The 25309-nt window shown below is 34.3% G+C and overlaps 1 protein-coding gene across 1 annotated transcript; it reads left to right on the forward strand.

Annotated features, from left to right (window-relative positions):
* The first annotated feature begins 2024 nt into the window (after positions 1-2024).
* LOC125877882 (U3 small nucleolar RNA-associated protein 25) lies at positions 2025-20710 on the forward strand. Its single transcript, XM_049559170.1, has 25 exons — positions 2025-2177; positions 2268-2372; positions 2593-2722; positions 3027-3115; positions 5092-5281; positions 6611-6746; positions 8414-8537; positions 10063-10163; positions 10282-10413; positions 11864-11944; positions 12631-12812; positions 13460-13532; positions 14073-14132; positions 14295-14333; positions 14426-14514; positions 14749-14813; positions 15094-15140; positions 16341-16400; positions 17040-17111; positions 18187-18216; positions 18312-18406; positions 18542-18647; positions 19978-20040; positions 20134-20196; positions 20365-20710. Exons 1-25 carry the CDS (start codon positions 2147-2149, stop codon positions 20437-20439), a joined length of 2238 nt encoding a protein of 745 aa, XP_049415127.1. The 5' UTR covers positions 2025-2146; the 3' UTR covers positions 20440-20710.
* The last annotated feature ends 4599 nt before the right edge of the window (positions 20711-25309 follow it).

Below are 25309 nucleotides of genomic sequence, written 5' to 3' on the forward strand. Positions count from 1 at the left end.
CAGAGGCTATTAGGAGGTCGGAAGGCACAATTGATGTATCTGATAAATAAGTGAGATATGATTATTTGTATCTAGTTTTTATTAATGATTCTGATTAAGTATGTATATATCTTCATGAACCAAAACCTGTATGTTAGACTCCACTGCGCATTGTTGCACTAAACGGGTATCTGAGTTTAGTAGTGTTTCTGATCTGTTGATTAAAGTTTGACATAATTCTGCCATTTTGATTGAGTCGTTTCTATACTTAGATCTATTTTTTATTTGGATGTTGCGGATGAAGATTCAAACCCTACACACCATTCCAAAATAGTTAATGAAAACAAACAAATAAATGTGCTTAAATTTAATTTTTTTTGTTAATGTGAAATACCTTTAACAAGAATCATACTATTTTGTAAATTGTCGACCATTAAAATAGTTTGGAGAAAGAACAAAATCAAACATATTAATTCCTAAAATCAAACTATAAAAAATTTGGAACTCTAACTCAGTTACGTGAAAGTGATGAATCCTACGAAACATTAAAATAAGAGCGAATAATTAAACAAAATCTTAATTTACCTCTTTGTGGTTGATTATCAAGAATTAATTTTGAATTTAATACATGTAAACATGTTTTGAGATGATTAAGGAAGAAAGAGAGATGGTGGATGTGTGTGAATTATGTGGGGGAGGTGGGGGCTGAGATACAGGTAATGAGATTGGGGAGGAAAAAAGTGATGTGAGAGAAAGAAATTAAAATTGTTAATATACCTTTAATTGAAGAGTTTAAATTTTAAGATAGTTATTCAATATCATATTTGAGAGATTTATGTATCTGATTAAACTTTTTAAAATATATGGTATAATTATTAAAACAAATGGTATTATGAGGAATATTTTTAAACTATAGGTAAAATATGTATATATAGTAGTTAAGTATATCTAATTATGTAGTTTTTCCGAAAAAGTTTGGGTATTATACCACGCTTGAAATTGGCCTATTTACATGGCATTTGTAGGTTGAGTTCGGAAAGAGCGAGTAGTGATGAGTTGAAAGCTCCAAGCTCAAAGTTATGAATTTTTTAAAACAAGNGAGAGAAATTAAAATTGTTAATATACCTTTAATTGAAGAGTTTAAATTTTAAGATAATTATTCAATATCATATTTGAGAGATTTATGTATATGATTAAACCTTTTAAAATATATGGTATAATTATTAAAAAAATGGTATTATGAGTAATATTTTTAAACTATAGGTAAAATATATATATATATATATATATATATATATATATAGTAGTTAAGTATATCTAATTATGTAGTTTTTTCAAAAAAGTTTGGGTATTATACCACGCTTGAAATTGGCCTATTTACATGGCGTTTGTAGGTTGAGTTCGGAAAGAGCGAGTAGTGATGAGTTGAAAGCTCCAAGCTCAAAGTTATGAATTTTTTAAAACAAGCGGCAAAGTTAAAGAGTTGATCAAGATAGAATTTGAGCTAACTTTGTTTGTACAAATTTAAAAATGTTTTGTATTTTTTGTGTATACATTTATTATTAATTAGCGTGATACATACGAGCAAAGTACGTATACTTAATTAGTATTACTTTTAAAGCATGAAAATTCTTATAAATGTTGATTGAATTTTTTACTATTTATCTACAATAGATAAAATTGTCATTTATTATTTTTCTCAAAGAAATATTATTTATTTATTATCATAATATTTTGAAATTAATTAAAGTTACTATAAGATAACTATTAATTGTTTGCTTATTTATAATAGGTAATTTAAAATTCTAGTATACTTTTTATCTTATGTAAATTTTATTTAAATTATGAAAATAATAATAATTTAATTTAATAGATTAAAAAAAGAGGTTCATACTTTTTTTTAAAAATAACTTTTTTTAACTTCTTTAAATAAAATTCATATCATTTAAATATACATAACATTTTTTTTTAATGATAATTGCTATGGCAAGAATTTGAACACATAATAATAACCAAAAATAAGGGCAAATCCGGTTCAGAAAAACCGACCGAGCCCCTCCTTTCCCGGTTTATCAACGTACGGACCGAGCGCCTCAAAACCCCTCTTTCTTCCTCCCTTAAACCCTTGAAAGCTTCACTTGTTGCTCTGCCATTGAATTACAGCAGAATGGGCAGTCAACGATTTGGAAGAAAACGAGGTTAGTTAACTCTCAATCTCAATTTCTTCTACTACTTTTTCTTTTTTCTGTTGTGAATAGTTTGTAATTTCTTCTCTCTTTTGTGTAAAGGTATGAAGAGAAGACTAGAACAAAATCCTTCTAAAAAGAATCAGAATGTGAAGAAAAATCGTCGACATAGCAGAGAACAGAAGCTCAATCGAAGTCCATCTCCAGGTAACTCATTCAAACTATAAACACTGAAACTTTTTAAATATTAAAAAAAAAAAATGTTAAGAAAATATAGTGAAGGAGCTGTTTGGGTTAATAGTAATATTGAGATAATAAAAAGGACTGATTTTTACTAACTTTGTGGTATGTTATTTGAGATTATTTGCTCAAAGTTTGAATTTTTTTTTGTTTCGTTTTTGGTGGGTTGATACTTGATACTTGATAGATGATTCAGCAGAAGAAAATTCGGAGATAGATTCAGAGGAAGAAATGGAAGCACAAAAGAAAGAAGAAGAAGAAGAAGTTGTGGATTATAAGGAGCCAACTATGTATGATAGTTTGTTGGAGTCATTGAGGTAAAAGAAAGTTGTTACTTTTTAGAAGTATTTTTTTACTTGCTTATGTGTTATCAAATACTTGTGATGATTTCTTGAAGTGCAACTGTAGCTTTGTTTTGTTTAAGATTGCGTAAAGTTTTGAATACTTTAATTTTTCATGTTGAACTATTGTGCTCTATAATTTTAAATTAAAGCAAAGCCGACATCATTGGTACAGAAACAGAATAAGAAAACATAATCCATCTCTTCTCACGCATTTTGAAACCATGAAGCTGCTTATATTATATCATGATAGTGGATTGTGAACTGCGTGCAATTATAGGACAAAACAAGAAGAATATAACACGGATTCAGAAGAAAGTGGAGATGATGTTGAGCAAGCTCATGGTGCTTCCGATGACGACGATGAAGGTAGGACCTTAAGGACTAGGGAGAATTTGGCATTTTACTCTTAAATGCTGTGGAAGTTATTACTTTATGTTTTAGTTATAGAATGTTATTGCTAGATGTTTCATGTTCTTTATTTGCTCTTATATTCCATAGTCTTTGAGTTCCTTTAGATGGTTATTGCTGATTCTAAGTAGTTTAGGTCGAGAATGGGACTTCTAACACATAAGTGAGGTTGGAAACTGATATCTTTCAATAATGTTAACGCTATAGCTGATCTTAACTTTTTCTGGAACATTAACTCTACAACCAATCTCAAATTAGGTTGGACCTTTTGCTTCTTCTTAGTCAAGTTTATCATCCTCAGTAGATTAGGCATGATATTTGAACAGTGAAGACAATTAAGAGAGTCAAAGCTTGCAATATTTGACTGGGAAGAGTACCACTGCAGTTTCTGCGTCTTCAGCATGCCATTCGTGAACTTAGGTTGCAGGCGCCAGCAAAACCTTCTACCCTTTCTTGTCAATTCATCTTAGTTTTTTTCCAGCATAAGCTATAAAGTCGAGACTTGTTAAGTAGGTGCCCAAATAATGATTCCAGATGGACTATCTGTGTGGAGAGAGATGTTTTTATGTCAGCTGGCGTTCTTATGTTCTCAAAGAACAGGAGTATGTAAAATGTCTTGCTGCTAGATCAATGCCTTTAGGATTTTTTCACCATCAAGGCAACACAAGAGTTGGGGTACCCAACTCAATCTAGTCATGTCATTTTCTACAGGTTTAGTATTTAGTTTTCTAGTCAAAATCGTCTTGCTGCTCCTGGATTTTGTCACTTGGTGCCAGTTGGGTTTATGAGTTACTGATATACTGATACATGTTAAATTTTATGTACATAGCTTGTATTTGCATGGATGATGTAATGGGATAAGTAAGATTTGGGAGTGTTTTTCTCGTCCAAAATAATTGTTTTATCTGTAGAGAAAAGAAGTGTTTGTTATGAGTTTTTGTAGCTGTTTGGACAATATTTCAGTTAAAGTTGACAAAAGAGTATTTGAAGTCGATATTTGAAAAAAAAGGTGTTTGTCCGTTGAAGTTATGTTTTGCCGTGGATGCCACTTCGCCTCAAATCATCAAACCAGTATTTTCGGTATTCCACTTGAAGTTCAAATAGTATCTGCGGGAGTTAGCAATTAATGAATGTATATATATCCAAACAGGCCCTAAACATGCATGGTGGAGAAATGAATTTCTCTTTTCTTCTTTTATGATTTTGTCTTCAGAAAGTATTCCTTCTTACTTGGTTAATTATTTATCTATTGATGAAAACGGGACAAATTCTAAGATTTTACTCGGCTGCACTACATAAAAGTAAGCAATAGAGAATGAATCGTATACTATATTTGCAAAGAGAGTCCTACTAATGCCTTAAACCGCTCTCACTAATATTGGCAAAAGTACTTATAAATTGATCGCCAAACACACTCAAATATTTTTCAAAAGACACTAAAGAAAAAGAAATACTACTTTTAAAAACAAAATTTATTTGAAAATTTGGCGACTGATAGGGGTCCTTTTAAACATTCATAATATTCACATCACGTTGGTGGAGTCCAAGAAAATCTTCCAACAATGAATACTGGAATCTTGCTCTGGAGATCTCATGTTTCTATTATGTGGACTTAAGGTCATAGGAAGATTAACTTTACCTTACGAAGTGCTATTTGCCGTGAAGCAATGATAAAGAAACCCCCCCTCCCCCACCAAATCCCATTCCGTCTCTTTGCCTTCAAACTTGCTTTTCTGAGATTAAAAAAGGGAGACAATAAATTAACATAAGCTGGAGGTATATCTCGTGATTTGTTATATATGAATTTGTGAGCATTTTTTTTCTTTTGAGGTGGAACTTTATTTTGGACTGATGCATATGTCTGTTAATAACAGTAGCGTCTACTGATTAGTCTGTTCTTTTTTTTTCCCTTATAATTTTGTGTTTGGAAATAGGCAGTGATAGTGGGTCTTCTAGACTTAGCGAACCTGGTGCTAGTCAACATGGAGGTGGTCTGGGAAACCCTGTGGGACGGATTGGAGGTACTGAAACTGATGACGATGATTCAGAGGCTTCTGGTTCAGATGGAGAACAAGAATTGAGAGTGAATGGTCAACCTACAAGAGGGGCTTGTGCAAGCACGAGGTCCTACTAGTTTTAATTGAGCTTGTTTCCTTTTGTTTATTTTCCTTTCATGTTCCTATATTTGTGTTAGTTCACTTGTTTATGTCTCATGATTGTGTTGGATTATGTTCTTGATATAATGCTCATGTCTTGTCCTCTTGGGACAAATCAAAGTTCATGTCGCCAAAGGCTCATTTAAGGCACGCTTAAGCCATGAAGCTCAAAAAAGTTTAGGGAAGGCGCTTCACCTTGCTTAAGTTGAGCTTAGGTGGGGTAAGCTACTAAGGCGTGAACCTCATTGACCATGAGTTCTACTTGAATCGATTGGTATTGAATGATAAAATGACCGGCAAAGAGATATACTAATTGTTAAGGAAAACATTATGGATGACTTTTCAACATATTTGTTGCATGACATATATATGTAACTGGGATTCTTAAGGATCAATTTCCAAGTTTATTTTGTGTTGTTGGTAATCCTGGTATCATGCTAGCAGACATATTTATTGAGGAAGGCTGGAGTTTTCAGTTTAAGAGCAATCTTCTTGAAAGAGAAATGCAGGAAATTGATTTATTCCTTCAGAAGATGCAAAAAGTTTCTGTCACACAAAGGAAAGGACGATAAACAAATCTGGAAGGCTGAAGCAGTAATGGGATTTTTTCAGTTAGTTCACGTTATACTGGAAATGCCCTTGGAAGATGATTTGGAAGACTGCAATGCTGCTCAAAGTTGCATGCTTTGGCGGTCAGTGTCTTGTGACATATGAGACAATAGGGGTCGGATATTATGTACAAGATGTTAACTCTGTGGAGCATTTATGTCCACATTTATTTTTACATTTACATTCCAAGTTTACTTGGCAGATCTGTTCCATGTTTTTGGTTGTCTTTGGAATAGACTGGGTTATCCCTGGGAAATTCAGAGAAGTTCTTGAATGCTGGGAAGCAGCTTATCTAGGTGGTTTATTGAAGAAACTCTGGAGATCAATTTCTATATTCATAACATATCCTATTTGAAAAGAAAGGAACAAAAGATGTTTCAAAGACACTATGGAGCAAATCCGGATTATAAAATTTAACAGCCTGTATCACTTGTATTTCTGGAAGGATGGAATACCATCTTTAATTTACATGATGTGTTAGACATGCTATAACATTTAGGAATTTGGTGTAATCAAGTCTAGCTTCCTTTTTTTTTTTCTTTCTTTTCCCAGTTTCAAGTATCAGCTTCATACTGTTTTCGTTAATAAAATCTTACCTCATCAAAAACAGTTTGATGGTTGAGGAAAGATTTTGGTAGTCAGAAGTTATGAAAATTGTTAATCTACCATGTTTTTTCCGTGCATGCAGCTCATTTCACTCTCATTTGGATCACAAGTTATCCAAAAAAGAGATTGACATGCTAGAGAAAAAGAAATGGACTTACAAATGGGTGGTAGCCATGTCAAATTACAAGTGGAGGGGGACAGACAAGTGTTTTCTGAAGGTAGCTGTCTTGTTTGCTTATTGCTATGCTATTCTATTGTTGATTGCTTCATAGTGCTCAAACCCGTCTCCTCGTTTGGTTGTTGTAGATCTTCATTCATCCCTTCTCTTGGGCAGAAGGTCTATTAGGCTATGTTCATGTAATATCAGTCTGGTAAATAGTTAAATAGTGATCTGTGATTTGTTTTAATTCACATTGTTGCAAAATTTTTGCAAAATTGCCAGCTGCATTGCTGGAGCAACATATATCTTTGCTAGACCTAATGTCCAATTTAGGGGCAAATTTGGGCAATAAATCTATAGAGTATTTTGTGGTCCAAATTGTTTGAAAGTGGTATCTTGCTTAACATCTTCTAGGATTTATTAGTGTATTTCTCAAAAGGAACAGAAAATAGTTCATGGTCAGTGAAGTGCTGTTGCCGGTGTGTGGTAACTCCTACCCACTGATAGAGATTCCACTTGCTTCTGGGTTTCTTTAGGATTGTGGATCAATTATCATATTGAATCTGGGTATTTTTAAGGGGAAATTTTAAAAATATACAGTCCTACATAAAATATTACGCAATATATAATATTATATAACATTTTGCAATATGATTGGTCCAAAGGGTGGGTCACAGACGGATTTCTCGGTTATCAAAAAAATAAATAAATAACATTTTGCACTATTATACCTGAGGGAAAGCATTATACATAATGTGTCAACCTTGTATAAAAGTGTATAAATAATATATAAAAGGTGTTTATACACAAATATGAATTACACCGGGAATAATGTTGTATACTATTTTATATTGGATTACGTGGCGTAAATATTGTCTCCCAGTAAACGTAAAGCATAATTTTCCCTTTTTTAAATTGGTTCATCTTGCATTTGGCTTTCTGTTAGATACTTGTCAATTCCAGTTATTTTTATTTTCAAGCTTCAAACTTGCAGGTGCAGTGATACTTATTGCAATGTGTCTGGATACTCTGCAGTTCTTTTTGAAATCTTTCCTTTTTAATATCCACTTGTGACCCTTCGGGGTGGCTCAGTGGTTTGGGCTTGGGACTTCCATGTTGGAGGTCTCAAGTTCGAAACCCCTGGCCAGCGAAAGCATGGGGTTTGCCTTCTAGGTCGAGCTCGTCGCACCGGGCTTGCCTAGTGCAGGTTACCTCTCCTATGTAGTTTGCGAGCTATTGCATAGGAGCGGGGGTTTTACCCTGTGCGCACCCAAATGATAGCGGCTGCGGGTTTCCCTTGTCATAAAAGAAAAAAAATCCACTTGTGGGATTATACTCTGTATTATGTGTTGTAAACTTGCGTATGGGTGTGCACGTTTGTATGTTTCTTTTTGTGATAAACAACTTAAGTTTGTAAAGGATACCAACAGTCAAGAGCTCTCTTTTTCTAAACGTTGCTCCCTATGTGTATTGAGTTACACGTGTACCATGTTTTTTGATGCTTAATGAATGAGTTTAGGTCGAAATGTCGAATTCCCTCGGTTACTGTATTTTAAGGTTCACGGAGGAATGCCTTTTGCTTGCATTGCTGAATAGAGGCAAACCTTGCAATACCTAGCTGGACTGCTCTTTGCTATATCAATGGATTCACCTATTAAAAATTTATGCATTGCTTTTCCACAGTGATCTTCCCATACGATTACAAGTTCCATTGCTTCCTTGCAGGAGCTAGACAGCTTCTTGTTTCATGGCTTGAAGCCAACACTACACAAGCATTGGTTGAGTATATATGAGAAGTCTGGAGGGGCAGATTTTGATTCATCAAAGCAGAGATTATTTTTCTCCATATGTGAGTAAAGGCCATCAAGTTTGTTTTGGTCATTTATTGGTGTTTTACCTATCAAATGTTTGTTGCCTGTGGTCTGATGATAGATGGATAGAACTATGTGCCTGTTTCTTAGTTATTTTGCAACAACTTGTGCAAGATATGTCAGTTACAGTCAGCAACCCTTAGAGTAGTAGATCATTAGTGTGACACCAGAACCTGATGTTCTTTCAGTTTATCAATCAAAGTTTTCATGTCACTTATTTCCTGATGTTCTATGTGGTTCTATGTGATACTTGTGGTTTTACTCATAGCACTATCTATTCTTGTCTGAAGTAGTGTTTACTACTAGGTGTGATTTGGTGAAGTTAAAGTAGAAAAAATGAATTTGAGTTAACCTTGTGGAAAAATTGGAGAAAAAAGAGATTACTAATGGTAGAGAGATGTCTTAGGCTGCATTATTAGCTACTATCTCTTTTTGTGGTGAAATTACTTGTGGAGTTCTATATGTATGTATTTGATTTTGTAAATCTTGTCATAAACTAAAATTGTTCCAAGTGAAATATTTTAAACATGTAAAGGCATAGGAAAAAGCAAACAAAAAGGAAATATAAAATTGAAGAAAATTGATGGAGGATGTCCACGTTGTGGCCATGGAGACCTGGCCTTGTATTCCAGCGACCACATAAGTTATTATTTTTCTTATCAAAAAAAGAAGAAGTGGGTGTAGGATAGGGAATGGGAGGTGGCTTGGTGGAGGATCTCCAAATTGGCAAATTCGAATCTTCACAACAAACCTTGGTGTGAGCCCATCTTCTGCCGTTTTTGTGGGCAAGTTTACCAAATGGGCCTATAGGCTGGTTCTAACACTATACTCCCCCCCAATTGGTCCATTAAACATTGAGGTCCACTTGTAGTGCTGTTATTCTTGGTAGGTGAACATACATTCACTCTCATAATGCTGCACCAAATTTCACTATGCTGAACTTGACTCATCTCAAAAAAGTAAACATGCTTGACAACGTATTCAATTTTAATTCTGATGTGATATTTCCAACTTAACCAACAAGTGAGATCCATCTCTAATGATTCACACCTTATGTATGGATCAGTGAATGCAAAACGTTGTCGTCCTAGGAACTTTCAAGCATTTGCATTATGTGGTTTGGTGATTGCATCATTCCCTCAAGCTTAAAGTTCATAAAACCAAAGTATACAAAAATTACAGGAAGTGACGTTCTTACTTGCAGTATCAAGTGCTTACATTAGGTTTTGTAATTCATCAAGTTTGTCTAGATTATGGGAATTTGGTTTTGAGTGATTGTTGAGGGAGGGAAACAAGAATGAGATAGGGTGTGTATTTTCTTCATCGAAGGAGTACTAAAGGTGAATTAGATTCTCTACTTATTTGTTCCTCTTACCAAACTCCTATTGTGGCACCCATTTTGTTAACCTGGTGTATTTTATCTTGCTCTTCATGTATATTATTCTGTTTCCTGTTCTGCTATAATTGGTGTTGTAATTACTATTACTTCCTTTACTCTTATAGGCAACAGCTACCGGGATATTCTGCACCACAACAAGAAACCCTTCTATCTCAAAGGTCTAGAAGAAGATTCAAGTACCATGGATGCTTATGTTATGCATTCTGTAAGAGCATCTCATTAGCTTCTTTTCACCATAATTTACTTGTTCAAGTTTGAGTGATGTGTTTTATAATCCAAATTGCAAACATGTCTTGGTTATTTGAGGGAATCGTTTTATGCAGCTCAATCATATCTTCAGAACCAGGGATCTTGTAAAGAAGAACGAGGCAAAACTAGCTAAGCTTCAGGACAATGTGAAGGCGGATATCCTAAGTAATGAAGCCTTTCTTGACCGCGGGTTTACTCGCCCTAAGGTATTTACCTATTTTCATTCCTATTCGTCTGAATATGAATTTGTGAGAAATATACACTTGTTATCTATGTTACATGGATTTTTCATTTGCCTTGGTGTACCCGTCGATCGGGTGATAAGGAATGTGACTACTTTTGTGCTGATTCTACAAAATACACTAGAAGTTAGCAAAAACCTTTGCGTACTTGCACTGGATATTTCCCAACACCAGTAGCGGATAAAGCTTTGTATGTTTTATTAGAGGTGCATCCTTGTCTTGTTTACAATTTATAGATATTGTTGAGGGATTTGATGTGTAAAATTGAGGATATTCTTAGAAGAAGATTTGTATATGTTAGTGGGAAATTGTGTGATTTTGGTAAAAAGAGAACATCCCGTCCTACTCTTGAGACATGCACTTTGCTGGCATAACCTTGTGTATTGTCTGTGAGTTAATACTCTTAAAAGTTATACCCATAGTTAGTAGTTATGGTGGAGCTGGATTATTGCAGAGGAGACTACTTGATGTACAACTATAACTATCCAATCCTCCGTTCAAAGAGACTCTTAAACTTATTCCATCCTGACCCACATTTATGCATATCACTCCTGATAGTTGGGTTAGCCTTTAAGAAGTTAAATCACTACATTGCCCATCTCCAAAGAATCAGAAATACTAGATAGCCTAGCAATTTCTCTTTCCAACTTGACAATTTCTTTTTTGGGTAGGACCTGTCAATGTGTTAGGCACATCAGATATGCCCTCCCCAAACCCTCTTACGAGGGACTACTGGTGGTTCTTCCCACTTCTTTTCTCAGTGACTCGAACTTCCGACTTCTTGGTGAGAAGTGGAGTGCTTTTCTCACTATAGAAACCTTTCTTGTTGATATGCCCTTCTACATATTGTATATGCGCTCAAGCGTAAAGTTCATTTTCTTCTTTTTCTGCTTTTATATTTTACTTGTAATACAGCCTGGGATATTATATATCTTTTAAACGTTTTTTCTGATTATGCCAATGGTCAGATCCCTATGAATAAGCTAGGTTCGGAATCCCACTACCTTTAGTCATTCTGTCATAAGATTTTCCTTATTCTCTGCCCTCCTACATTAACCACCTGCTCAACTGTCTTTAGACATAGCAAAAGTGCAGTTGACTATCACCTGAGTATTTAGGAACTAACAGCTCATTTGAGGTCCACTTATGGTTTTATATTCTGGATTCCAATGAGCGTGATCAACTTTTTCAATAATTTCTTGATGGTTTGGCTTAATTTTGTTGATGATTGTACTTCTGTGGTTACATCCATGTTTGTTCTATATCAACTTTTGTACTATGATCTTGCATTTCCTGGTGTCCGATTTTGTACCCTCATCTTTCACTAAGCACTTTGAAACATATAGTGTTAATCATTTTCTTGTGGTTTGGTTAACTTGTTATAATATTTGATCATTTCTTGTGATTGGTTCAGGTTTTGATCCTTCTCCCTCTAGCAAGTGTTGCATTTCGGTTAGTCAAGCGGCTGATTGATTTGACACCTCCTAAATACAAGGTAGTTTTTCCATTTCCTGAATTCTCATGCAAAATAAACTAAGCAGTGCCTTTCCTAGATTTTTGCAGCAGCTTTCATGAAATGATATTTAACCTTGTTGGATCTTGGAATTAAGCAAGAGTATTGTTATTCATGCTGTTGCCGCTTGACCTAGAAATTGTAGTTAGTTGCTGTGAAGTATACAGAACTTTGCCTAGTAAGATATATTGACTAGTGTTGGGAACCAATCACCTTGCAAGTTTCTACAGACACCTTACGTAAGATAACATATATCAAGTTAACAACTGTGCTATTTTATTTTGCAGTAATATGCAAACTTTTAGCAGTGATATGCTAGTGAATATGGATTTTAAAAAAAATTGGTAATGGTATAATTTTATTGATGAAACTGCTAGTGCGTAGGTATTTCTAATAAAAGGAATTACATGTTTGATTTGCAAATTTAGCTCCGTCTAGAAGACAAGAATGTACAATGACCTATTACGCCTTCATTTTTGAGATAGAGGTGAATGTTTAGATTTCTAGGAAAACATTTTTTGCCTTGTTAGATGTGAGTCGTTAAGTGGAGCTCATAGTTAAGGTAAAGACATTATTCAATTAGCCGCCACTAGACCAAGATTATATTTCTAATTTTGGCATCAGTAGGCCTTCTTCATACTTTATTAATGTGGTTTTGATTCCCTCAGTCTAATGTAGAGGAGCATGAACGTTTCTATAGAGAATTTGGAGCTGGAGTAAGTGAAGAGAAGGAGGATGAAGATGCTGCGGAAATCTCTGAATCAAAAAGGAGCTCAAAACCATCTGATTTTGAAACACTATTTGGGGGAAATAACAATGATCATTTCATGATTGGAATTAAATTCACTAGGTATGTTTCTTAACTCTGGTGAAATTGCCCAAACATTTACTACACCATGAATTATTCAAAGGACACATAATTTGCGCATTATTCAGTCATGAACAACTTTCTGAAGTACCTGTATTATGCAAGCAGGTTCCTAAGAGAAAAGTTTAATCGTCTATCTCGCCTTGCATTCATATCCTCCTGGTTTATTTGTTTTTAAGATGTTGTGTGCTGCATGTCATAGTATCCTTGATACACATCTTGCTAAATAAAATCACGATTTATAGAAAGAACAACAAAGTGATTAAATGAAACCCACAATTTTCAAAAATGTCATGTATGTTCATGGGATGTCTTGTGGTCGTGCGCTTCCACTTTGACTGATGATGCTTTAAATTGGTTAATCTAAGTAAGCTTTGACTACAAATTGATGGATGTGGCACATGGTTCAACTTGAAAGCAATACATGAAGATGGACAAATCGAGACACTTATTTCTTTTCTCACAGAGTAGGGTAGAACATGCTAGCAACACTCAATAAGTTAATGAAACTGTGTACATAGGTATGAGTAACTCCACAGTATAATGTCAAAATTATGGAGAGATCCATCTGGAATATTTTTATTGTCTTTTTTCTCCGAAGGCAAATCATATGTGTGTCTTTATTTTAGGAGGAGCATAAGATTGTATGGTGACTTCTACTCGTCAGACATGATTGTTGCTTCTCCTCTTGGGTTAATCACTGTAAGTTTGCTAATACATGCAATTGTTTGATCTCTTGTTCCTTGTCATTTTATGGTTTTTAGATCTTTCATGAAATCCTTGATTCCCTCTGATGTTTGACATATACAGTATACTTTTTCCAGAACACAGAAAGGAAAAGAAGTGCTAAATTCAAAGCCGTAAATTAAAGTAATAAAGGGAACTTGCAAATCGTCACCTCTTGACTGATTTTTTTGTTGAGGGGGCTTGTATCTGTAATATTCTATACAGGCTTAAGACATAGCCACAATTTTTTCTCCACGAATATTGTAATTTGAATAGTCTCATTACTTCAAAGGAGCTCGGCTAGTCCTTTCCAAAAAAGAAATAATCAAAAACATCATGCATCCTTCTATAACCTCAGAACTCTATTCTTCTCATTTCTATACCCTGTTTCAGTATATCAACAGATTTTCTCAAAACTTATTCTCTTAATGCTAACACTATGCAGCTGTAATGTGGTGTATGAAAATCGTTATAAGTTGAACTGTTACTAACTTTTTATTGATTTTCTTCCTCCAGAAAATTGGGGAGGCAGAATTATACAAGGATAAAAATGTTGATTATCTGTCTTCTATAGAGGTAATTGTTTTTTTTTTTTTTTGAAACTGGTAATATATTCTATAGAGGTAATTGTTATTGGAATATTTATATTAGTTTGGAAAGTAGTGGGCTGTGCTTTATCTTTTTTAGCAACGCTCATTACCCTTTTATCATCTAACGATATAACTACCATTTGAGCAGGTTCTAATTGTTGACCATGCAGATGTCATATTGATGCAGGTACTTTGATAGTCCATCTGTGCCCCTTTGATTGATTGATTTGGTGCATGTCTACACTTCACTATCTTCTGTTCATATTTTTGTACTCGCAGAATTGGTCACACGTGAATACAATTGTTGAGCAATTAAATCGGATACCTTCCCAGCAGCATGGAACAGATATTATGCGCATTAGGCAGTGGTAAGCTTGCAAACTGCTCTTTTATTTGCCTTAGTGCTTGTTTCAGTTATCCACCCCATTTTTGGAAAAAAGAAGTGGGTTGTTCTGTGTGTTCTAAACGCGGATTCACGTAAAACATTCCGCGACCACACGAATATAGGATAAATATGAGGGACAAACTGAGAACACGTTGCACTCCCTTGAAATGACTGATGCTTTTTGCTGATAATTCTGTTTTGTGAATGTGGCTTGCAGGTATTTAGATGGTCAAGCGCCATTCTATCGGCAATCAATAATCTTATCTTCTCATATAAATCCAGGTAAGTTCGCAACTTTTGTGTGGTGTGCAGGCTGTAAAGATAGATGGTAATGATATCATTTTAAAAATCTGGTGTCATTCTTTTTTTTTGATAACCGAGAAATCCGTCAGTGACCCACCATTTGGACCAATCACAACCTTCTAAACTCGGTGGATAATGGGCCTGCTCCTCTACCCTTCTCCACTTAAATACCGGGCTTCGCTTTAATCTGGTGTCATTCTTGATAACTGTTTTTATAATTACGGCCTAAAATTTATAGTTTTTTTTCTGTCCTATGCAGACATCAATGGATTATTTAACCATCATTGCCTCAACCATGAAGGAAAGGTCTGTCCATTTGGCATTGCATAGAAATATTCCTCTTTTCTCTGGTGACAATGATGGGAAACTTTCGAATAATAATAACCCTTAATATGATCGTGTTGTGTTTCTCTCTTGAGCTCTGTTCCTGATTTAGAGTGCTATGTCGTTACTTTGACTGCTCTTTCCGTCATCCACTTTCCCTCAGTTATACCTCCTTGTGTTTGGTGTATTATAAGTTGGTGGCTGGGGGAAATAAGCATTTTGGGCATAGTTTGAGCATCTAGCGCATAAAAGAGGTATATGCTTTTCAGAGGGACAAATTAACTTTGATCTACAAAAGAAAAGGGGTACAAATTATTGGTCTGCTTGTTAAAGAAAATTACTGGACCAGTCTGATGGAATTATTTTTTCACCCAAATGTTCAGACGTTGATAGCCTTCTTGTCATCATGTTAATTTGAAGTGTCTGGACTAATCAGTCGTCCATACACTGGTGATTTGTTGCTATACTTGTAATAAAATTTTTGTTGATAGCAGAGGTAATTTTTGTTGGAATTTTGTGGACCAAAGATGCACAACTCAAAACTCGATGGAGAATGGACCTTACCCTCTGTTCTTTACTCTTAAATATTGGGCTGGTCTGTTTTTGAGGGTTCAAACCAGTGAAGTGCTTCTAAACCACATCACGTTGCACTCTTATCACTAGGCCAAAGCCTGGGGGCACTTTGAAGCTGTAATTTTAATTATTGGTTTTCCTTTATCTAATTAAAAATAAAAACATTTTCCATTTGACTTTCTATTTTTCCTTCCACTTACATTCTTCTAATGAGGACCTTCATAAAAGACAAAAATTTCTTCTAATGAAGATGATAGATGTGCCTAAACTTATGCAACATGATGAATGAATTTCCATTATACAGTGATATTTAATAGTGGGAGATGGAAATTTTGATGTGAGTTCAATATGTTGTTCTTACTTCATTTGAGTTTTGAAGGGTTGCACACATTAGGGAAAAAGAATTGGATTTCCACTAGAAAAGATTGATGCGTAGTCCTGCACATTACCTTGGAATTCATAATGCTCATTCAACATTAATTAAGAAAAATTTGCTAGAAATGTCTTCTTTACTGTCCTAAAACATCAATATAAAATTTCAGCATGTTTACATTCTGTGAATGCTTAGAAAAGAGAGATATTTTGCTTATCTAAGTGCTGTATTTTCAGGTCAAATTGGCAAGCGAGTATAAAGGTGTTTTACCAAAGGTAGTACTTCAAATACGGCAGGTGAGCATTAAAACTATGGTCTTATAGTTATATTTAATAATTTGGTTTGAATCTGGCGAATTTTCAGTGTAAGAATTTCAGTTTATTTTTTTTGATGACCATGGTGTCCGGGCTAGCTTTTGCTCACCTCGGACTAATTCCACGGAATACCTGACACCTCCCACCAGCAGGTACCGGTTAACTCTGTCCATCAAGGCTAGGACAGATGGGAAGAATCACCTAGTGTTTTTTTGTCTCCACTGGGAATTGAACCTGGGACCTCATGGTTCTCAACCACTTGGGTGCAGGAATTTCAGTTTTTCAAAAAGGAATACATTGAGTTCTGGGTCTGTAGATATGTCACGTTATGATTATGTTGATATTATGATCACCTCATCTAAAACTTTTGTTTAACAGAGATGGGACACTTATATTTCTTCTATGTCTTAAACACTTCCTCTTCCCTACAGTCTAAATTTTTTTCTTAGCCAAGCACGTGGACATACTATTGTATGCTACATGTATTATTAAGTTTGAATCATGTCTGGCTTCTGTTTTATTTTTTAATTGCTGACATGAATTTGATTAATCATGTTACTGTGGAAGTACTATAGATTCCTTTCTCCTCTTATGGGTGCTTGCCATTTCTCAAACTTGCAGATTTATGAGCGATTTGATGCGAATACTGCTGAAGATGCTGATGATGCCCGGTTTGACTATTTCACAAAAAAGGTCTGTTATTCTTCTGCATTATTGATCATTTCTCTTCATGATGGCACGGCTCAAATAATTGTGATATTATCTTTCCTGAAGTTCAGAGCTTGCTCCTACTACGCCTTTAACAAGATGGAATGTATTTCCCAGACCATAAAAAATATTAAGAAAATGAGACCTCTTTACCTTCTCAACAGAAGTTTGATAAAAATGATATCCTCTTTACTAGGCTCCAGGGTCATAATGCCTGCTTCACATTCTTTAATCAAATCTTTCCTTAACCAAATCGTTGTGTGGCTGCTGTAAACCCCCCTCCCCCTTTCAAAAAAAAAAAAAACCAAAGAAAATAGGAAAACAATAATGAAAGTGAAGATGAAAATACTCTGATGGAAGTGAGTATGGTTCAAATAGTACTACATTGTATGATCACATTTTTTCAAGTTAACATAGGTACAGTTTCCCATTGTCTGATCCGTATAACCCTCCATCATTTCTTCTGTTACAGAGCCGCCAAATGATTCATCCTTTAGGCTCTAATTTTCTTAGATCCTGTATTTTATAATGTTAGCTTATATCATAAATGCAACTCTTTTTCCTTTTTCGCGATGAAGCTAGATAAGTGGATAGCAAGTTAATTCTCTGCCGGAATGTATTTGTATAAATGATTATTTTGGAACTGGATACTCTAATCATTTTTCGTGTCTGTATTAAAAGATTGTTTAAGGCACTGCCCCTAATCTTTGTTTAAATTTCAAATCTGGTGGTGCATATAAACTAAGATTTTATCCAATGCCATCTCGTTACCTCCCACTGAGTTTTCCTGAACTATTTAGGACCTGCATTTGTACTGTGTTATTCAATGTAAAGAGAGATGAAGTCGTCTTGCTTCAGTTTATGTCATTTACTAATTAGTTATGGAATTGTACATTTGTTCTTTTTTTTCCTCAAAAAAAAAACTACTTATAACCACACCCTTCTACCTGTGTAACATGATTTTGTAAAGTTAATATCATCATCAAATCAGTTGGTCTTACAATTGTGCTGTACTATTGATATATGATCAACTCCACTCTGATCAAGTTTGTTATTCTAGGTGTTCCCCAAGATAAAGGATTCCACTCAGGTATGTTTGACTGAGCTCGGGAAACAATTCATTTTTCCCAAGTATTCAGCTGTGTGCGAGATGGTCTTTCTTTGACTCTTTTTTGTGTTCTGCAGGGAGGTATAATGCTATTTATTAGCTCTTACTTTGAGTTTATCCGTGTAAGGAACTTTTTGAAGTCACAAGAGGCATCCTTTTGTCTATTGGGAGAGTGAGTAATATCTTGTGTTCAGATCGCTTTGCATTTCTGTGTATAAAATTGAATTTGTCATCCAAGAGGTCTACTTGTTATATAAGTATGCTTTTCTGGTTTAAGGTTCAGTCAGTTGTTTGCCTTTGTTTCTAGGTACACTGAGCAGAGTGACATATCTCGAGCACGAGGGTGGTTTTTTGATGGAAAGAAGAAAATCATGCTTTACACTGAAAGAGCTCACTTCTATCACCGATACAAGGTTCTCTCTCTTGAATGCTATTTGTGCTGCCTTACTTTCTCTACTTTTTTCCCTGCTTGTAAGAATGCTCTGGCATTTGTCTTGGATAATGTTGTATGCTTTTAGTCTATACCTTGTATATCTGATTCTGCAGAGAAAATTGTAGTTAGTCCAAGGAACTCTAACTGGGAATTTTAGTCAGCTTATAAAACTCTTTTTATAGTTATTCCTGGTTCCTTCAGTCTTGACATGAACAATCTCCAAATCTCTGTTAAATGGGATAAATGTGCTTTCTGCCAATTGAAAGTGGTTTCTTTCAGCTGATCGATCTGATTCATGAAAGTTTTCCTGAATGAGCTTTTAGAGGATCATGATCAAGGTGATATCCACTCACAAACTAGTATACTGTGAGGAACAGATGGGGATTATGCTTAGATCTATGGTACTCATCCAAAAAAAGGAATGAAATAGAAAAACTGGTAAGATAAAGCTAGGAGTGCTACAACCTGTCTCTGGCAAAGGATTCTAATTTTCTTTATATCTGATAGCTGAATATGAAAGCTCCTGACTGTCTAAGACAAACAATCTTCAACGCTAATAGCACTGTGCTACGGAAGTTATATTGAACCTGGAAGTATACCTTCTAAATTACTTGATGGTATTATGGATTTTTCTACTCTTACAAGTCTGTAGTTCTAGGGAAAAACTAGGAGTGCTTCCAAGGATAGTTTTGTATTTTGTTCCTGGGGTTGAATTTGTGATCTAGTAGACTTGCCACTTCCAAGAAAAGGCAGTTTGTTATGTATCAATCTCCAAGTGAGAAAGGATATTTTAAAATGTATAGCACTATGCCAAATGTTACAAGGAAAGAGGTTTTCTGTCTATGATCCCTAATGATATTCTAAGCTAAGCCGAATTGTTGGAGTATTGGCCATTCTCAGTAGCTTTCCAAATAGCATAGTCATAAGAGGTCATTTTGGCTGCCGTTCAGTTTGGTATAAAAGGTGTCATTCCTTTGCAGAGTATTGAGAGGTCTGGGGATTCTGGTGTCAAAAGAGTAAACAAGAGTACTGAATTTTTCTTTTTGATATCATATTCTCAGTAACATTTGTACTTAAACAGTATTATGCGGTAGTTGCCAACTTTCTTCTCAATTGCACTGCCATTTGATAGTTAATGTTGGTATTAATCTTGTCTTCTTTCATGATTATTGGTTGTATCTATCCTTTTTGAAACAGGTAACTTATTGGTTGTATGCATCCTTGGATCCCTCTAAAAGATATTATCAGCCTTTTTTATTTAGTGTTTGCATAATACTAATTATTTGTGTTCAACTTGTTCCGAGAATTAGATACGTGGCATTCAGAACTTGATCATTTATTCACTTCCAGAGCGGAAAGAATTTTACCCAGAGGTGATCATTTTTACTTCGCCCCCAAATTAGGATTATATGGTGCTTCACATGAACGCAAGTCTTACCAAGTTATCTTTTTCATTTCTCCTGCAGGTTGTAAATCTGCTACAAGGGTCTGCTTGCACTGTTCTATTTTCTCGTTTTGACCAGCTTCGGGTATGGCTTCAAATCCCCCTATACAATTATTAGTTCATATCTTTTGCTCTCATGCTTCTTCGACCTTTTTCCCTTTGCCCTGTCAAAGTATTCATCTCAAACTTTCTGCCAAGTGTTTGGTTTCCTTGTAGTGTTCTTACTGTGCAATCTACTTTCTGTTGAATTCAGCTTGAGAGGATCGTCGGTACTGCTGCTTCAAAAAGGATGGTCACGTCAGACAAGGGTGTTTTCGTCTTTTGTTAAGAGAAAAGTCACAAAAAATCTCAATAGAAGTGTTTGGCCAAGGGAAGGTCTTGCTTTCAAAAGGGTCCAACTGTTTCTGCAGCTCAAGGAACTGGTTCTTGCCTGCACTTATCCAAAAGAAGGAAAATGGTTCTTGCCTTCAATTCAGAAATCTTATAACATATTATTTGAGCAATATTGCTTAATCAATTTTGTTTTCTTTTAAAATTGTGATATTAGTGTAACATTATTCAATTCCAGAAACATATATAAAAAATGAACTTATTCGTTTCGACTTTTCTGTCCTTACAATTTCTGAACTCAGTCTCACCCGCCCCTCCCCTCCCCTGTCAACTACTTAGATATAGTTGACAGGTTGAGTGGTCCGATCAAGAAAGATATGGGATTTTTGGGCATTGCTCGCGATGAGTTATCTAGTGGTTTACAAGCACTTCTATTGCACATGTTTTTGGAGCAAGGTGCGATTTATATTAACTGAATATCCATTGCAAGAGTATGAACATATCAATGGAGTTGGGTTTGGACGGAATCTCCATAAAAAAGACTAAAGCAATTTTTCAATGTCATTATAAGTTAGATAGTCAAATGTTTTATACTTCTTTAAATTTTTTCTGCTATTGGGAAGAAGCTAAAAATTTCTGCTTTTTTAAAAAAGTAGAAGCGGAATTTTTTTCTTTTCAAGAATATATATATCATATGTTTGGTTAAGTTTCATTTAATAAATTTATTTTTTTTGTAATAGATGTTTAAACTAGTTTCTTTCTATAAAATAATTTTAATATTAAAATGACATTAATACATGCCCTTAATCGTAATTTGACTCTCAAAAACACTTTTTTTTTAAAATTAGCCAAACACAATTTGCTTATAAAAAATGTTTTTTCAAATGAATTAGCCAAACACAAATTGTTTTTTTTTTTTCAAAAATCCTTTTTAAGAAGCTTTTTTTTTTTTTTTTTAAATAAGTAATTTTTAGCAGTAATGTTAATTAAGCTCTAAGTTACACAGTGACAATACACTAATTGTACTAATCTGTCATAGCCTTTTTGTACTAATCTTTGTCTACCTCAATTAAACCTCAATACATCTCTACAATTCATGATATAATATTTTTTAAGGAATTCAAAAATCAAACAGAGAGTGCAATAGTACTTTAATTGCTCTAAAGCTAGAATAAAATATCAGTACATCACAGTAAAACCTTTGAATTCCTTAATCTATTGTATATCATGACTGTCATTTCTGGTTCTGAGATGAAGAATAGTAAAATGAAGAAATGAAAGTAGTCCGAAAAGGGTATTTTTTTACTCAAATCCTGATGTTGTTGATGGAAAGTCATGTCATCAGGTTGATTGTGTTTTTGTTTTCATATACACTCTTCGTTTGTGCTTATTTTATGTGTTAAACCTAGTAGTTTGAAGGAAATTCAATAAAGAAGATACGGAGTTCCGAAATTTAGGAAAAAGTTGTATAAATTAATATTAATGTTGTTATAATATGAGATGGATTATTTGATTTTCAAAGCTCATGATGTAGAATAAGTGATTTCAGATTTTTTAATTAGTTCGATCAACAAATGTACTGTTCTTGATTATATTTATTTATAGATTATAAAGAGATTCCAAAGTTTTGATACGATAACAAATGTAGTGTAGCATCGAATGTGTAGTGAATGCATGCCATCTGTTCAATTTTTGGGTGGTGTATCAAGTTTTTGTTATTTTTTTATAAGTGTGGTTTAGCAAATATAGTATTAGCATTGGTTGTGTAGTGAACATATAACATGCACCCACTACACATCTAATGCTACACTACATTTGCTATTAAATCAAAACCACGGAATCTCTTTATAATAATCTATTAATAAAGGTAATCAAAACAATACTTTTGCTGATCAAGTTAATTAAAAATTTGAAATCAATTATTCTACATCATGAATCAACACAAATGGTAGCATTTGGAATCAAATAATTCAGTTCACATTTTACAATAATTTATACAACTAGTTCCTAATTTTGAAACCCAATATCCTCTTCATTGAATCTCCTTCTAATTACTAGCACATAAATTAAGCACAAGAGTGTATACGAAAGCGAAAATACAATTAATGTAGTTAGTTACCTGATGATATGACTTCTCATCAACAACATCAAGATCAGAGTCAAAAATACCCTTATTGGATTGCTTTTGTTTTTTTTCATGCAACTCTTCATTTTTCTTTTCTTCAACTCAGAGCCTGAAATAACGGTCATGATATGCAGAGGGTTAAGAAATTCAAAAGTTTTAGTTACCTTCTGATTTGGATATGTAAAGAGAAGATCGCACGGAGAAGAAAGCATCGAGGAGATTGCACGGAGAAGAAAGCATCAATTCCCAAATCAGGGCCAGATGCAACATCAAACGCAAAGAGAATTCAAATCAAACTATAAAACCCAAAATTAGAGTAGCCACGTGAGAGAACTTGTAGATGCTAAACAGGAAAAACTTGAAATCGTATTTATTCAGATAAATTGGCTGAGAGAGAGAGAGTTGGAAGAAGAGATTGATCAAATGACGGCGGAACATAACAAACCCTAATGAAATTACCTCAAAAGACGAAGGAGTCTCTCAAAATCATCGCCTGACAGAGATCATCATATATAGCCAATATAGTGAAAATACCAAATTACCCTTACTAGAAAGCACTCATGTTGTCAAATATATATGTGTGCTTCCTAGCCTCTTATAATATAATAATATAGGAATCTACTTTGCTCTCCTCTAATCGTGGATAAAGGAATTTGATTTTTTTTTTTTGTAAAGTGAGAAGGAAAAACAAAAAAACAGAGAGAAAAAACTGAAATTGTCACGACCCAATCATCAGGTCATATGAGCGTCTACTCTATGACATGAAATGTGGAAGTGAACAGAATACAAGCTAATTAAACACCCTATTTAAATACCGAAACACTTAAACTTAGTCAAAATAAAGTGTTTTTATAAAGAATATACTGAAACCTTCTAAAGAACTATCTTAACAGGTACAAGAGCTTCTAAGCAAGGGCGGAGCTACACCTTAGCACGGGTGGTCAGATGAACAACTTTCGTCGGAATATTTTTGCGAGTATATATGTTAAATATCAATATTTTTCGATATATACTAATTGTTGAACAATCTTGACATTCTAAAGAAAGATAACTCAATGGTTAAGGTTGTTTAAAGTCATTTCAAGGGCTTTGGGTTCAAGCCCAAGCTAAGATGTTTTGTTTAATTTTTTTTAGTTTCGTTTTTTAGAGAGCAAAGTCGCCTCAAGGGCCTGGGTTCTAACCCAGACTAAGACGTTTTGTTTAATTTTTTTTAGTTTCATTTTTTAAGACAATAAAAGTGACGTTTCAATCTTTATAATCTCACTAACAAGGTGTTTTTTTTTACTTGTCCTAAATATGAATACCCTTGATGAAAATTCTGGCTTCGCCACTGCTTTTAAGAGATTGCTAGATTTAATATAATAAGACACGACTCCCACCATAAGGAAAGAGAGGTAGAACCTATCAGAGTTCATCTTCGTCTTCACCTATAAAACATCAGTGACCCTACAATCAGCCTATGCCAAGTGGTATAACAAGAATAATATCAGTACAAGCAACACATACTAGAATTTAAAATAATTTCTAAATAAATAAATATTTTAAAATAATATTTATCCGTATACTTTTCAATTCATCTATTTTCTAAGCATGTGCTAATGAAAAATCCATTTCTTCAGAATCTACTTTTAATAAAAAAAATATTCTAGCTTTTATTTAGTATAAAAGTAAAATTACATACATATAGATAAGAAAGTTATAGCAATATCAATTGTAACATTAATATACTGATACTGTGATCGCACCACGAGGTAATTGTTTTTTTTTTTATTTTTTTTATTTTTCATCCAATGTCTGATATCAACATTGAAACCCCCGACTAACTAGCTTTCAACAAAATTTTCTCCCGATACTAAAACTCGAATCCAAAACCTCCTGAAAAAATTACAATTTCACTAGTTAAAAACTAATCCGAACCCTGTATCGGATATTATAAATTGGGTATATTTGTTTGGACTCTCCTAAAATGTTGTTGTATCCGTATCAAATCCTCAAAAATTGCACTGCTTTTGGAGGACTTGCCACACATCTATCAACATTTTTAAAGAGTCTGAGCATCATAAGTTGAAGGCTGTTAAAGATCGAGATAAGATCAGTTAGATATAATTATTAGTTACTAGTGATAATCTTAGATATAGAGTCCATGTTAAAGTATAACTCTATCTCTAGATAGTTGTCTTGTATTAGGAGTATTACTCTCTATGCTCTGCACGACTTGTAAGTGTATAAATACACTATGATGTATTCTGTATTTCTTCATCAGCTAATACAAAAGCATTACGGTATATTAGCCTCAGATTTCTCATGGTATCAGAGCTTTAAGCTCTTCTTCCACTATAATTCTTGACTACTAAAACTCTGTTTTAGAAGCCAAATGGCATCAGCCTCCAACACACTCTCAACCTCCTCACTTCACCATCTCATTGCTTCAGTCTCAATTAAACTCAAGCCCTCAAATTACCTGATATGGAGGACTCAAATGTTGCAGCTTATCCAAGTCATGAGACTAACATACCTCATTCGGGATGAACCAAAAACAATTATCACTGAAGAAGACACTTCTAGCAGTGACAAAAACAGTGGCAAAACCAGTGATAAAGGCAGTGAAAATGATGATAGGGAGGAGAAGGACGTGTTGCTGAGAAGTTGGATCTCTAGTACACTATCAGAGGAAACCATGTACCTCATTGTAGGCTGCAATACTGCAAAAGAGACGTGGGAAACCTTGGAGGAAACATACCTT

The sequence above is a fragment of the Solanum stenotomum genome, chromosome 9, assembly GCF_019186545.1.
Source record: "Solanum stenotomum isolate F172 chromosome 9, ASM1918654v1, whole genome shotgun sequence".
In the NCBI taxonomy this organism is placed as follows: Eukaryota; Viridiplantae; Streptophyta; class Magnoliopsida; order Solanales; family Solanaceae; genus Solanum; species Solanum stenotomum.

Bases quoted from the DNA above. Each gene is read 5' to 3' on its own strand.
- LOC125877882 (XM_049559170.1), top strand. From the start codon at position 2,147: ATGGGCAGTCAACGATTTGGAAGAAAACGAG. The intron at 5,282-6,610 runs GTCCTACTAGTT...CCGTGCATGCAG, and splicing joins GGGGCTTGTGCAAGCACGAG to CTCATTTCACTCTCATTTGG. The intron at 11,945-12,630 runs GTAGTTTTTCCA...TGATTCCCTCAG, and splicing joins TGACACCTCCTAAATACAAG to TCTAATGTAGAGGAGCATGA.